The 16,029-nt window shown below is 40.5% G+C and overlaps 2 protein-coding genes across 2 annotated transcripts in view; both read right to left on the reverse strand.

Moving 5' to 3' along the window:
• LOC102228666 (voltage-dependent calcium channel gamma-3 subunit-like) overlaps nt 1-7,863 on the reverse strand; it is a 44,242-nt gene extending 36,379 nt beyond the window's left edge. Inside the window, exon 1 of the mRNA XM_023334225.1 lies at nt 7,653-7,863. Coding sequence (XP_023189993.1) covers nt 7,653-7,863 — 211 coding nt within the window. The remainder of the gene's footprint in view (nt 1-7,652) is intronic.
• A 4,074-nt stretch (nt 7,864-11,937) lies between these two features.
• The window catches only part of LOC102228928 (protein kinase C beta type-like), a 98,752-nt gene continuing 94,660 nt past the window's right edge, over nt 11,938-16,029 (reverse strand). Inside the window, exon 17 of the mRNA XM_023334694.1 lies at nt 11,938-13,193. Coding sequence (XP_023190462.1) covers nt 13,041-13,193 — 153 coding nt within the window. The 3' untranslated portion in view covers nt 11,938-13,040. The remainder of the gene's footprint in view (nt 13,194-16,029) is intronic.

Below are 16,029 nucleotides of genomic sequence, written 5' to 3' on the forward strand. Positions count from 1 at the left end.
CGAAAGGAGTAATGTTATGTCCGTGTCGTTTTTCCCCTTTACAGGGTTATCATAAGCGGCTGCTTAGTTTGCTTTGCCTTGGGCCGGCCCTGGCCAACCCATTCTCACTCCCTACTCGCCATATATTGACGCTTGTGCAGGTCCCTCAGCGTCACATGTTTACGCGAAGGGGTGAAGCGTAAGCCTAACCGTAACTTTTCCCCTAACCCTAACCAGATCGTCGTTTTTTGACGCTTAGGGAGCGCCCTTCTCGTGAATTATTGACGCAAAGTGGTTTCCCAACGCGTCAACATGTGACGCTGAAGGAACCTTCCCAAATCGTCACATATTGACGCATGGTCAGAACTCGTCCCAACTCGTCAATGTAAGACGAGTCGGGAGTGAGAATGTGTTGCCCTGGCAGTAACAGAAACACGTAATTATTAAGTTGCGTTATTGCTTGGATTTGAATCGGTATGTTTTGCATCCAGTGCAAACAAGGATGTTGACAAATAAACTGGACAATATGCTTGCAATTTAGTGACATTTCCACAGTTGTGGTCTTGAAATAAAATCCCGAGTCCTCAATGTCCGACACTAAGACCAGACCAAATGGAAATGAAATGGAAATGAAATGAAAATCAAGACCGATTTTCCAGGTCTTGAAAATCGAAAAATTAAATTACATGACTTTCCAGGTTTTCCATGACCAGTACAAACCCTGGATGTAACTTCATAGCTTAATTTTTCTAAACAGAATCTGAGAGGAAAAAAAAGGCAAAAAAATTATTATTTTTTCTTTTTTCTGTTGTTCTTATAGCACAAGAACTGATTATAGCAGCCAAGTGGAAAAATTCAATCTAATGTGGGTTATAATTATGAAACATTAAAGGTAAAAGTCATATTTTGGTGATTCGGGAAATAAGCCCTTCTTTTCTATTTGTACTTGTTCTGTGGATTTTTTTATGTGGAGAGGTGACACTTGTACGGCTGGAAATGAAAGGTTTTGGACTTTAATTTGACCGCTACCTGTGTGGTTTGGATCGTGTTGCTCGGTGTTGGTAGAACAGAAAGATTGAATTATTTTCAGGCTGAAGCTTTGCTGCGTTTGGCTGTGCTTAAATTACCATGCTCGGTATCGGAGGGGCGCTCCGACTGCGTGTTAAGTGTATTTTATATAATTGTTGTATAAACAAAAACTAAGGAGTTGCCTAAAAATTATTTTATACTCCATATAACACAAACGCATACATCAACACACACACACATTGACTTGTCTTGTGCTGCATCGCTGCCTCTGTACTCAGCCTCTTCCCATAGCAGTGAATTTCCTCCCACATTATTTTCCTCCCACAAATTATTCCAGTGAATGAAGCACGAACAGCTCCCTTTTAACCACCGTCTTCCCATTTCTGACGATGGATCTTAAATATCCTCAAGTTTGAAATACCCGGCAGCTACAAACCGTGTGTTCACTTTAGTGGCTAAGTTTTGGATATGATCTGTTGTCGCCTTGATATTGTAGTAATTTGTAGACCATTAATTGAGGACTCTGACAACAGCTTGTCTTTAGCCGGCAGGCATATTTTACTGAAAACCAAAACCCCTTTTACCGGAAACCATACATGTACATTACCCGCCTCTGGTACGGAACGCCCCGAGGACCATAACACACCACATCTCCCCTTCCCCAAAGTAGTGATAAAATTTTAAACAAAACATGGTCTACCTAACTAAAAGCATACAGTCTGTCTACTGAATACTGAAAATAACATACATAATAACAATAATATTTGAAACAGGTTTTAAATGTTCTGAAAATGTTCTGCCTTATTGGGCATAATCTTTGAGCCATGCTGGTGCCTTCACCTCCCTCCTTGGATGAACCCTTTTCACATTCTCCTCCACCCTCACTTCTGGTGCTGCTGTAATTTGTTCTGTGTCTCCCACATTCTCTGTAGGGCTTTGAATGTCTGGTAAGGGTCTGAGATGTGCCTTGTTTCTCCTCATCTCTTCTGAATCGGTCTCCATGACAGGAACAAGGAGTGTCTGCTTCTCTCAGCACCGTAGCCGTCTCCTGGGTGTTTGTAATCCAGACGCGCTGACCTGCTTTTAGCTCTGGCCTGACCCCCACTCTTTGTCTTTTGTTGTAGGCCAATGTCTGTGCCTGTTTTAACTCTTTGTCCTTGTCTGCAAATTTCTTTTGGTTTGGCCACTGTGGTTTAAGTTGACTGGGTGAGAGTGGCAAGGGTGAGTGCAGCCTTCTGCCCATCAGGAGCTCAGCTGGTGAAGGGCCTTGATTCAGCGGCGTGACCCTGTATGCCAACAGGGCCTTGTATGGGTCGATGTTCTTCAAGAGGCTTTTCACTGTTTTTACCGCCCTCTCTGCCTCTCCGTTACTCTGAGCGAAGTATGGACTACAGGTGACATGTCTGAAGTCATAGTCTGTGGCAAAAGAGGAGAAAGAGCTAGAGGAAAACTGAGGTCCATTATCTGTTATCAGTATTTCAGGCACCCCATGTCTAGCAAAAATAGACTTCAAGCCACTAATAATTCCTGCTGATGTGGTTATAGATGTCTTCATTATTTCAATGTATCTTGAATAGTAGTCTACTACCAGTAAATAAGAGTCATTTTCCCAGTAAAACATACAGTATCTGCCCCAATTTTCTGCCAAGGCCACTTAGGCAGCTCTGAGGGTATCATTGGCTCTGGGTATAGCTGTTGGTACTTAACACATGTCTCGCACTGGCCCACAACTTTTGTGATTTGGGTACTCAGGCCTAACCACCACACAGATTGCTGAGCCCTCAGCTTGCATTTGGATACCCCATATGTCCCTCGTGCAGTCGGGCAAGCATTTCATTTTCAATGTCTCTGGAATGACAATACGTCGTCCTTTCATCAAAAGATCACCATTCATGTGTAACTCACCCTGGTGAATCCAATAAGGCTTCAGCTGCTGGGACAGCTCCTCTTGTCGTGGCCAGCCTCTTTGGCACTGGCGGATCAGCTGACTGCAGATGGCGTCTTGCCGCTGATTTTCAGCTATCTGCTGGAGTTTGGACTGAGATGCAGGTAAGTTATCACATACTGTGTTAATGAAAATCTGTACTTCCCCTTCCATCTGTGTTTCTTCTGCTGTCAGTGGACGCCTTATCGGGGCCCTGGACAATGTATCTGTTGTGATGAGGGCCTTTCCAGGTACATGTACTATGTTGTATATAAACCTAAGCAGTCGCAGCCGGAATTGCTGAATCCTGGGAGGTAAGTCATCCAGTGCTTTTGTCCCTAGGAGTGCGAGGAGGGGTTTATGGTCAGTTTCTATTGTGAACTGTACTCTGATCAGGTATGAACTCAGCCTCTCACAGGCCCAGGTGACGGCTAATGCCTTTTTTCAACCTGGGCATATCGTTGCTCTGTTTCAGAGAGGCTTCGGGAAATGTAGGCAAGTGGACGCCACTGCATATTTTCCTCTCTCTGCATTAAGACTGCCCCAAGGCCAAAAGACGAGGCGTCCGCTGACACCTTTGTCTTGGCTTGGTGCCTGTATTGAGCCAAGACTGTTGGTGATGCCAGCTCATTCTTGAGCTTGTCAAAGGCTGTCTGCTGCATATGACCCCAGGTCCAATCATTGCCTTTTACCAGCAGATCTCTGAGTGGTTTGGTAGAATCTGCAAAGTGAGGGAGGAATTTTGCAACATACGTCACCATCCCCAAAAACCGCCTAATGTCTGCTGTGTTCTGTGGGACAGGCATGTCTGTAATCGCTCTGATTTTCTCAGGGTCTGGTTCAATGCCTGCTGCACTGACTTTATGTCCAGCAAACAGAACTTCCGACTGTGCAAAGGTGCATTTCTCATTTAGTGTTAGTCCTGCCTCTTGGAGTCGCGTCAGGACAGCTGTGAGCCACTCATCACGCTCTGCTTCATTCTTTCCCAACACAAGGACATCATCTGCATGGAATATAACACCTTCAAGGCCGGCTAAGAGCTGGGACATGCGTCTTTGAAAATGTTCTGGGCCCAAATTTATCCCAAAGGGTAGCACACTGAAGCAGAAACGGCCAAAGGGAGTAATGAATGTTGTTAGTTCCCTACTTTCTTGTGCTAATGGAATCTGCCAAAAGCCACTCTGTGCATCCAATTTTGTGAAATATTTTGCACTATTCAGCTGTGCTAATGACTGGTCCACGGAGGGCAAGATATGTCTTTCTCTGCACACACTTTCATTAAGCTTGGTAAGGTCGACACAAAGTCTAATTTTGCCATTGGGTTTTGGGACTACCACTACCCCCGCACACCACTCAGTAGGCTTCTCTATCCTGGAGATGACCCCCATTTCCTCCATTCTTTTTAGTTCCTCCTCAACTTTTTCAGTTAAGGGTATTGGCACACGGCGAGGGGTTGCAAGGGCATAGGGGACAGCATCGTCTCTCAGTCGGATATGATAGTCACCTTCCAGTCTCCCTAATCCTCTAAACACCTTTGGGAATTTCTTTTTGAATTTTCTCACCGGGTCCCCCTTCTCCTCCAGTGTGCCAATTTTTCCCATTCGCTCCACAAGACGTAGTTCTGTAAGTGCCGGTAAACCCAGCAGTGGCCTAGCCAAGCTATCAATGACAAACACTGACTGAGTGGACTTTCTGTCCTTGCTTTCAAGACTGCATTGAAGCTGACCTACCACCGATAATCTGGTATTGTTTGGGCCATACAGCTTTTTGTGGGTGTGCAATAGAGGGCCGTCTCTTCTGTAGCTGTTCTGTTCTGTAGACACAGAACAGTCTGGTAGGAATGGCAGCCACTGCTGCCCCTGTATCTAGTTTAAAGGAAACTACTGCCCCATTTAGTTTGATGTCTGAGTACCAGCCATTGCTGTCTGACTTCATCTCACCTAAGAACAGACTGTCCTGATAGAGTCCCTCTTCCTCTGTCATCTCGTGTACTCAGCCTCTTTGGCAGGGAAGTCTTTCCAATTGTGTAATGGAGCTCTCCCACATTTATAACAGGCAGACGATGTTGCATACCTGTTCGGTTTCTGTTTCTGTTGTGCACTGCCCTCTGTCTTGCGTGCAAGTGAAAGCTCATGCATCTCTTCACTGGGCTCTTTAATGGATACAGGGCCACTGGCACCGCGCAACCAACCCTGTTGTTGTTTCACAGTTTCACTCTGTCTGACCAGTGTTACAGCTGTAGTCAGGGTCAGTTTTGCATCCATCTGCAACTTCTCGGAGAGCGTGTCATTTCTTATGCCGACAATAATGCGATCGCAGATCAGTTCATCTCTGAGAGCTCAGAATTTACAATAATCCACCTGTTTGTGAACCACGGTGATAAAGCTCTTGGCCATTTCTCCCGGTCCTTGTTTACACATGTTAAACTTCGCCCTTTCAAAAATTATATTGTGTTCTTCAATAAAATGTTCATCAAAGCACTCTTTTACTTTTTTGTAGTGGAACTTGTCTGCAGACATTAGCTCTGACGCATTAAGGATATCCTCGGATTCATCTCTCATTGAATATATCAACGTATTCACTTGAAAAGCCTCTTCCCTTTTTTCCAGCCCCGACACGATCCTGTACCTCTCAAACCGTCGGATCCATTTGGGCCAGTTTTGGACATCTCTGCAGTCAGACTTTTCTGGCGGGCTTAGGCGAAACTCCTCTCCAACATTGCTAGCTGCAGCAGAGTTAGCGCGTTCCCTCTCAGTATTGGACATTGTGAATACAACGATTTCCCCTGCGCATTTATCTTGATGTTAGTTGCGAGTGCATTGGGAATGCAGCATAACGTTGAAGAGTCACCACTTCTGACACCATGTAGTAATTTGTAGACCATTAATTGAGGACTCTGACAACAGCTTGTCTTTAGCCGGCAGGCATATTTTACTGAAAACCAAAACCCCTTTTACCGGAAACCATACATGTACATAACCCGCCTCTGGTACGGAACGCCCCGAGGACCATAACACACCACAGATATCAGCAGGAAAATGAAAAAACTAAGCACTGGATGGTACCGGCTAATTGCTGAATACAACGCCACACAACAAAACTCAGTTGTTATACCAGTAGCTTGCATATATTTTAACTTTTGCGTCTTGTTCATGGTACAACTTTTGCAGCTATGGCTAAAAACAATTGGACCAACCGGTGACCGGAAACGGTCTATGTGGTGAAAGTTTAAATGGAAGTACGTCACCACTACTCGTGTCATAGGTTATTGCACCTAAATTTACTATGATGCTTCAGTTTAGACACATGATAGCCGCACATTATCGACCATGTATATTTAAACGGAGAATTATCTTTGGAGAATTATCTTCGAAGTCGTTGAACCCTGTTAGCCATATGGTGAAGCTAGTGTGCTAACTTGGAGACAGTAAGAATAGCTAACCGCCTGCCTGCTCTACCTGTTTGCCAACATACAACTTTTATTTAAATAAACAACCACAGAACTGTTGCTTTCTGAATTTGAAAGCAAATGCAATGCATTTAAAAATTCATTGAGCTTCAGTCTTTTCACCAAAAGCTTAAAGAAAACCGCAATATTGGTACTGTTAAGGAAGAAAAGTTATTATACTAGCTTAAATTTTGGAAAAAGCATGGCTCTCCTTTTCCTCCTGTTAGCCGGGTCGCGAGCGGATGTCATCACGGCTGCAAAAGTACGGCGAAACAGAATGACGTCACAGATCACAGAGTTTAATTCATACAGAGCAATCGACAACAAAGCTGCAGAGATACAGAGATATGCATTTTCTCATGAAAATAAAAACACACAAGGGAAGACAAACGAACACAGAGACAGACAAAGGCGCCCACGTGGAGAAAAGATGAAAAAACTCAGAGCTCTCGGGTACGGACCTGAAATTATAAACCAAAAGGGTGTTTCCCTATTTAATATATGCAAAGAAGGCGGTCTGTTTTTCGACCACTCAGCGACCTGTTACAGCCCCCCTTAGAGCTCAGCTTCGAAGGTGCTCTGTTTTTTGTCGAAGCAAACCGGAGGGAAAACCCCCCAGTCCTGCTATAAATCTCGCCGACTCCCACATTCCAGCTGCCGTTTCCATGGAGATGCTAATTTTATAGCTTTTGTATGCTCTTAAACAAACAGTGGAAGGGGTCTGCTTGTCTCCTCGGGCCTCTTTCGAAGGGTCACACAAAGCCTGTTTTTTCAAATATGAGTGATTAACACATGTTTGAAGATTAACTGCATTAAACACCAAAATAATCATTTTTCCTTTACAGTACATAATCAGCAACAATGATTAATGACTGAAAAATTGATACTACTGTAAAATGTTATCTACTTACATACTCCCTCCATCCTCGTGATCCAAGCGAGTAAAAAGAAAATGGCGTTGGCGAGACTCTTCCATTAGCAAACTTGGTCTAGTATCCAGATGTTCAAGATTACACTACTGGTGTTAAAAAGCGTCAGGTCTGACATTTAACACCCATATTCTTATGTTATCACAATTGTGTTGAATTACTTTTGGTGAAAACAACACTCAAGTCTTAAAACTGTACTCTATTATGTGCCAACACTGCAAGTTTAACTCTAGCAAATTTGCTGTGCATAGAGACAATTTTGCCGTGCTTTTATAGTTTACCTTGCATCGCCAATTGATAATTTAATCAGATTTCTGCATGAAAATGTGAGTTTAAATCCTACCCTCAGTGCAACAGGTCCTCCAAAGTCCCGAGTGGGTCAGAACCTCCTCGTTTTTGTGGACGGTCTCATTGTCGTTCAGGTTCTTGGAGCGGCACATCCCGCGGGAGTAGAGCCAGTAGTCCGTTCCCACTGCAATGGTCATGAGGCTGAATGCACAGAAAGCCCCCGCTGTGGTCAGAAGCATCATCATCCCCCTGTTGCAAACCCTCATCTTGGCCTGATACACCTTCACTTCCTTAAGCCGAGCAGTTTCACCTCAAGACTCACACTCCTGGATTCAGAAGCTGACCAGAACTGGTTCCAAATGTCTTATCTGTACAACTCCAATTAGTTGAGGGACACACGGATGTGGAGAACATTGTCCTCTACAGGAAGCGCGACACACTTAACGTTAAGTCCGTCAAGCTTTCTCCAAGTCTTTTGGCAGAGAGGAGAAGCAGACGTGTTGCTGCTCTTACAGAAGAGAGAACTCTGTGCTCCAGAGAACATCAATGGTTGTTCCGCACAGGCAGCCTGGAGTCATAACCCCTCCTACCAGTGAATGGAGCTCATGGTGTGTGTGTGGGTGGAGTGTGTGTCCCATTAGGAAGGATGCAGTGAGCCCGCTGGGTCACAGAGACCAGCAGTGCTCAACATGTAGAGCAACACGCAGAAGAGAGGGAAATAAAGAACCATGGATTGCTAAATAAGCAAGGCTGCAACTTAACTTTGTGTTGCAAGTTGCTGTGCATGATGGGGAAGAGAGAGGAAGGGGGGATGAGGGAGGCGCTGATGCACCCACAGATATGTGACTGGAGGAAATGTGAATCCCATACATAAATTAGGATATCCTATTATTATTGGAGCCTTGCAACGAAATGTTGCTTAATATGTACATTTTAAAAGTACAATTGAATGACAATAAAGTCTGTCTATCTATTTCTATGATGAGGTTTGTCAGATTAATAGTACATTTTGAAAACAACAAGCTTTTAGCAGGTATTAGACTTACAAAGAGATATAAAGAAACATTTTTTATACACATTTCACATTTAATTAATCTATATTATATCTTTCACTTGATAAAAAATTAACTTTTCAGTCATATTCTAATTTATGGAATGAGTCTGCATATTTGCTCAATGCTTGCCTACACTGAGCAAATATGCAGTTACAAATTTTTAAAATATTTTCGTGAATTATCACAATAATATTATATATTGACTGCTATCAAGTGCTCAAAAACATCAACAACATTAGATTCCATAGCAATCACAAAGTTATTAAAGAATTCAAAAAACAGAATACACATCTTCTCTTACACATTTGGCTGTGTAAGCAAATGAATCCTTGTCAATGCAAACTTTGCATTTTTCAATTATGTGGTTCTGATTCCACAGACCTACCCTGCTGAATTACACAGAGCAGGTGACATATGATGTGTCTTTAATATAGCAAACATATTTATTTACTGTGAAATTAGTAACACAGTAACTAATTAGTTCATATTACATACTGTATCTTTTTCTGTCTCACCCGGGACTCTGCAGCTGTCCATGTTCCTTTACTCTACTGAAAAACAGATATCATACTAATATCAGTGACCAATTTCAAAGTCACATCTGTGTCTCTGTTCTTGTCAAGAATTTCAGTGGGACTTTTTGGGATTGGTTGGGGCAATTGGACAGTAGAAAATAATACAATTTCTGTAAAATGTGGCTAAAATTAAAGCTGACAAAAGTGCTGATGTTTGGATATGTAAAATATCAATTCTATCTGGACATAAATCTATAAACAGTTTAGTTTATGTCTGTTTGCCAAGATACAAGAGAGGACTAAGCAAATTTCTCTTTTGCATTGGAAAATAATTACATTTTTACACTGATAAAATGCACCATGTCATTTCTAATATGTATTCCCCTTTTATGACTCCAGATTAAGAACTGCAATCACTTTGGTAAAAACTATATTTGAGAACTATTACATAAGTTTGATTCTGGGCCAAACTTGTGTTTATCTCAGCTTCAGTTAGTCTGAGTTCACACTACAGCAGGTAAGATGATGACTGCTTAAAGCTGCTGATTATATCAGAGAAAGTCTTTTTTTTAGAAATGGACACAATGTGTTACCCAGGTGACCATCAATTTTTAATGTGTGGTTTGATGATTAGGTCATGAATCTGCAAACAGATGTGAAGCAAAAAAGACAAAATTACAGAAATTATTGTATGATAATATTTTAATGTTTTTTGTATCCATCTCTTCAGCTAAAGATGATGCATGCATCATATCTATCATGTCCTTTTATTCTCTCAGGGTTTCTTCTTTTGCTTTTGACCTTCTTCCTTTTGCATAGTAAGTCTCTCCTTTTTTCCGTATTTCCAAATATTGACTTGATCATTTCATCACCTTAAAATGAAGATGTGTTTCTGCTACAGAAGTAGGACAAAATAATTGATAACAATAAAGTGCTATTTTAAAGCCAGAAAGTGGAAAAGATAAAAAGTGGAAGACATATATGAATAACTCTGAAATTGTGGGAAAAAAATGAAAAGGGGCTGGACTGTGAGGAATAGTAGAGAAGTGTATTAGTACAAGAAAAACACACCTACCTCTAATTCCTCGCTCATATTTACACATACACTGAAACACAAATCTCACAGAAGTATACATCAAGTTTTTAAGTTTTTCTCCTAAAATTCCATAATCTCCTAAGAGTTTTTGAAGCAGCAGACTTTTCAGCATTTCAGGGAGAGAATGAAAACAGAATTCACATGTGAATTGTCAAGAACCGACATGGATCAATACATTCAAGACATGTCACAAGGTTTTCTCCTGGATGGTGTCAAAAAACAAAAATACACTGAACAAAAATATAAACGCCCCATGTCAACTATTGTTGCCATGTGGCGTTAACAACTGTAAATGAGCATTTGCTGACATTTTATTGTACAAAAGTAATATTTCTTTTGATTTGAGAATAACCTTTAGTCCAACTTGCTGTCAGTGAGTTGTTTTTTACTCAGTGCATGTCCACTGGGTGATCAGACAAAATGAGCAACAACTGGACAACCCTTGGACTGGACAATAAAAGGTGCTTCAGATGTCGCAAGTTATGTGGGAGCGTGCCATTGGCATGTTGGATACAGGGATGTTCACCAAAGCAGTAGCTGCACGGCTCCATGTCCATTATTGGACCACAGGCTGTTTAAGAGTTGGTTTCCAACAGACTGGCACTACTGCAAATCGACCTCATCCTCGTCTGCCATGTGTGACCACTCCAGCAAAGATCGCCACATCTGGTTCGTCCATTTGCAGGATCGGCTAAGACCAGCGACACACACAGCTGATGAAACTATTGGGCTGCACAACAGACACCTCAGACTGTCTGTAGCCGCATACGGGAAGCCAACATGGTCAAAATCTAATTTCTCAACCTGACCCCTATCATGTTCAAAGGACTGTCAATCCGCTACAAGTGGCCATACCACGATGTTATTAATGCCGATATGAAGATCAGTAATTACTGAAAATATACTTTGAGTTTCTCTGTATATCGCGTAACCCAAATGTTCATAAAACTCTTATATTTGACATGGGGTGTTAATATTTTTGTTCAGTGTAAAAATCTTTAACTACAGTACCAACATGCATGCATAGAGGAGCTCCACCACAAGAACTGTAAAGACCTACACAGCACCAACCCACTGCAATGCAAACAAAGTCATGAGGATATGTGAGAAAGATAATAGGTTTTTCTTTTTTTGCATCAACTTGGAAGACAAGACATGCTTAAGACTAAGTACAGGACCAGCTTAGACATGAGGTTATAAATCCTAGATCTGAATCTTGCACCCCTCTGAATTGCTGTCAGTTCAGACATGTTGCCATGTTTGACTTATTGATTATAAAATGTTTATGACGTCACTCTTGCCGGCATAGGAGAAGGAAATCAAGTAAACAAACACACTCTTCATTATCAACATAGCGCAAAGGTACATGTTGGCAGTAAATCTTGAGCCGTTTGTGGTGAAGTCCTGTGAATGTTATCTACTGCTGCTGTTTCCTGGAGATGTGAATGTCACCACTGTGGTAGAAGGTCATTTGGTGGATTCTTCTGTTGCACAATGTTTGAAGAAAATTCTCACTATGAATGAACCCACTCCCAGTAAAAATGTAAGTGTTTAAATGATATAGTGTCAATTTGTCTTCCTGGCTTGCAATGAGGTTAGTGGATTAGGAGGGAAGTATGCAGTACTGTGCAAAAGACTTGAATCATCCATAATTTCTTTATAATTTGTTTTTCAGGAAACTATGTAATATGTAATATGGTCTTGAGAAACGGTTCTGTTTATTATTTGGAGATGTGTTGTAGTTTTCTTTGGACTTTGGCATCTCATTCCCCTCATTTTTACTCCGTTGTGCAGAAATTTTCTTTGTCATTATAGTCATCATTTATGCATAAAAATACTTAGAAACTAAAGGAGTGACTGCACTAAAACATGGTGAAAGATTTTTTGTGGGGCTACAAGAAGCAACTGGTTGACCTTATAAATCTAAGCAAATTAGTCAAATGAAGTTGTTAATATACATTTTAACAAGTGAAAAAGCTGCATACATGTCAGCATGTACAGCAGGAGTCAATGCTTACAACTAGCGAGCAGCATGTTTTCCTTTATTAAAGCATGATATTTTGGGGAGGATAAGATCTTCTACCCATTTGCTTTGCCAGATAAAAACAGCATTTCTCAGCACAGACAACCATAAAGAAACTTTGGAGAAAACCTCCTGCTAACTCTAGCAAATATGAGGGTTGCAAATTTGAATGAACAAATCAGTTGAAAGGCTTTTGTGACTTAGATCATGACACACGCTGCTGTTGCTACTACAAAATTGTCTTTGTTTCTTCTGTTTTAGAAGCTGAACATCAATTAAGAGATGAACTGCATCCCCTTAAACCAAAGCTCCACATGGAAAGCAGGTAGACATTTATGTTTAAGCTTTTGTTTGACCTACTGTCAAACAATAGCCCAAATCTTTTTCTAACATCTAATGAACCTTTGGTCATTAGATGTTGACCAGTATACTAATGACCAGTATTTGCTATATAAAATGCAGTGAATCGAAGACATTTGACTAACTTGGCCAACATTTTATTTTATGAAGTAATCTTCTCAAGAAGATGCTGTCATGCTCCGATAAAAGGAGCAAAAAAAGCTGTTAATGTCCAAAGAAAAGCTTTCAGAGCCCTTCAGAAAGAGGGGAGAGCTTTTACTGAGGTTAAAAGATTCCAAGGCAATTTGGCAGAAATAGTGTAAATCATATGGAATTGTTTAAAACTTTTGCACAGTACTACAGCTGAGCTGTTTGGGTTATTTTTTCTGTGTCTCATCTAACCACCGGGATGTCCTCAGACTTGTATAACAAATTCAGGGTTGGTGTAGGAGAAGCCTTGGAACTCATTCTGGTCCAGGTTCATGATGAAGAGTTTGTCTGTCGGTGTCAGCTCCACCGCCATCTTGGTGAACTCCTTGTCAAAGTTGCCAACATCGCTTCGAGATTTCTGCCACAGAAAATTGAAATCAGTTAGAGATATGAAACTCTGGAACATTAGAGTGACAGTAGTCATCAGTAAAAGCATAATTCAGAAAGAGTGGAAAGTGATCTGACCAAAAGTGGCAATAACAGCTGAAAAAAGCATGTAGAAGAATAAAGAAGAAGACAAATACTTTTACCACATTCACACACACTAACTCTACAGTAACTGTAGAGCTAGAACAATCAAAGGTTATGACAAAAAGCTTTTATGCTCAAACTTGAAAGCTATTAAAAATGTAAAATCTTTCAGTCATGCTTCCCATGTTATCTTTTTATTGTGAATGTTTGTAATAAGCCTGATCTCACACTATCCAGATTAGTGTCAAAAATCAATAAACAGGAACTAAACAGTTGAACCAAAACTGAGGTGGAATAAAAACAAAACAAAAAAAATTACTCAAGCATCACACGAATGTTCTGAATTTTATTATTATTCGAGTTAGAATTTAAAAATATTTCATTGCAAACGTAACATTTGTTCCTCCTTTCAAGTTAAGTCAAAAGGGTTGGCATAGTTCTCACATTTCAGAATTATTTTATGGAAGCAAATCATTACCTAATCTGACTTGATTAAAGGTGAACAGTGGACTAAACCATTGTATTGTAAAGGTTCCATGAACCAAATATCCATAAGTTTGAGGATTTAACATAATTGCAAATTACAATACGTAGATTTTTCCCCAAGTATGCAGTCAGTACAGTCATGGCTAAATGTTTTAGTGATGCAAATGTGCTTCCTGGACTTTGTTGCTACAAAGAGCTTAACAAGCTTAAAAATGCTGATTATTTTTTTTCTTATTCTTGTGAAGTTAATGTGTTAATTTAAGTTCAAGAGCAGTTCCACATCCAAACCACACCTCTAATTTTCCAAGTGGCCTATTTATACTCTGCTCACCCATTCATCTCAGTTTGTTACATTTCATCAACCCCATCCTCCCTTTGCTTCTTTCATTTCATCCCTCTTCATTCATATCCATGCTTTGCTTCTTTTTGCTGCAGGTTTTGTCTGGGGGTTCTATGCAGGTTCAGGAAAAAATAAGAATAACTGTTTTCCAAAGACCAAACCCCCATGCTGTCTTCACCTCAAACTCTCCAGATAACCAAATCAAGATCATTCATCCTTTCATCCTCTCATCCCTTCATCAATAAATCTTTAAACCTATATCTTTGTGGTGTGGTCCTTGATAATTACCATGAAATGAACAGGCTGCAGACAGTGGGCCTACTTCATGTGGTGATCTAATTGACTGATTAGTTGCTATAAAAGAGAGGCAGAGTGTTCAAAACTTGTGTCTTCTTGTGCTACCAATGGTTACCTCAAAGAAAGAGTCCAGCTACCTTCACTTTGTCTCAAAATGATGTCATAGTTTGGAAAAGCACTGAATTTTGTACCTTGAAGAGTCAATCAATCAACCAATCAAATTTTCTTTGTATAGGACATTTCAGCAGCAGGCATTTCAAAGTGCTTTAAATCATAAAAACACAAAAATAAAAAGTCAACACAGTCAACTACATTATATTTTGCACATCAGATTATTGATTAATGTTTCATGATTATGTTTCAAATACAACTCTAAGCAGGTGGGGTTCTAGTTTTGATTTAAAGGCACTCAGTGCTTTAGCTGTTTAAACACTGAGTTTAAAACTTACAGTTTTCTGGAAGTCTGTTCCAGATTTATGGTAAATAGAAGCTGATTGCTGCATCTCCATGTTTGGTTCTGGTTGTTGCAGAGCAGAACCAGAACCAGAAGACCTGAGAGGTCTGAAAAGTTGATACAACAACCTTCTAGCAGATCTTTAATGTATTGTGGTGCTAAGCTGTTCAGTGATTTATAAACTAACAACAGTTTTTCAAAGTCTATTCTCTGAGCTGCAGGGAGTCAGTGAAGGACTTTAGAACTGGGTTGATGGGTTCTATCTTCCTGGTTTTAGTGAGAACATCAGCAGCAGCGTTCTGGATCAGCTGCAGCTGGAGGATTCATTTGTTAGGCAGACCTGTGAAGACGCTGTTACAGTAATTAATGTGACTAAAGATAAATGACAAATAATGTATTTATACAAATAATAAGAGGAATAAAGGTAATGAGTTTATTGGCTATGTGAGCGAGTTGCTATTTTAAAGCAGACCCAAAGCGTGAGTTTGAAGTCAACTGTTAATAGCATTAGGTAAAGGGTAAGTTACTGTTTTGTCAAATTAAGTGATTTTGTCCACATTTGTGTTAATTTGGGAGTCATGGCAATGCTGGAAATCTGCACCGTGGGAAACAAACAGAAACAAATTAAAAAACACAAGTACCCTGCCAACAACCTTAGAAAAAACATTTAAGAGATGGAAAATAGCCACCCACACATCTACAGCACAGATGCAGAAAGACTGAGCACAAACTTCAAAAGCCAAAGAGAGGAAATGTTCCAGTACAGAGCGGGACGAAGATCGATACCAAACAACGGCCAGAGAATATTTCACACGGGGAGGTGGAGCAGCGAGTCCTCAGCAAGACACACGGACAACATGAACTACACACAACAGTTTTAATCTCCTACCTCCTCCTTATGTCTCATCACTGGAGCTCCAGCTGAAATGATGGGGAGCTCAAATGTTTTCACCTTTTTCAGCTCTTTGCTGAGTATACAAGCAATGTGATATACAGAAATAAAAAGTTTTATACTGCATTTGTAGCACAAAATGAAAAAAAAATTACATTGTGAAAAAGTTCAGATTTTTTCCCTCACCCACCCATTTCCAAAAGTGAAATTCAGATTTATTACACAAAAAAAATTTCAAGACTTTATTTCATGTA

This window comes from Xiphophorus maculatus, chromosome 5 (assembly GCF_002775205.1).
Source record: "Xiphophorus maculatus strain JP 163 A chromosome 5, X_maculatus-5.0-male, whole genome shotgun sequence".
NCBI classification, from domain to species: Eukaryota; Metazoa; Chordata; class Actinopteri; order Cyprinodontiformes; family Poeciliidae; genus Xiphophorus; species Xiphophorus maculatus.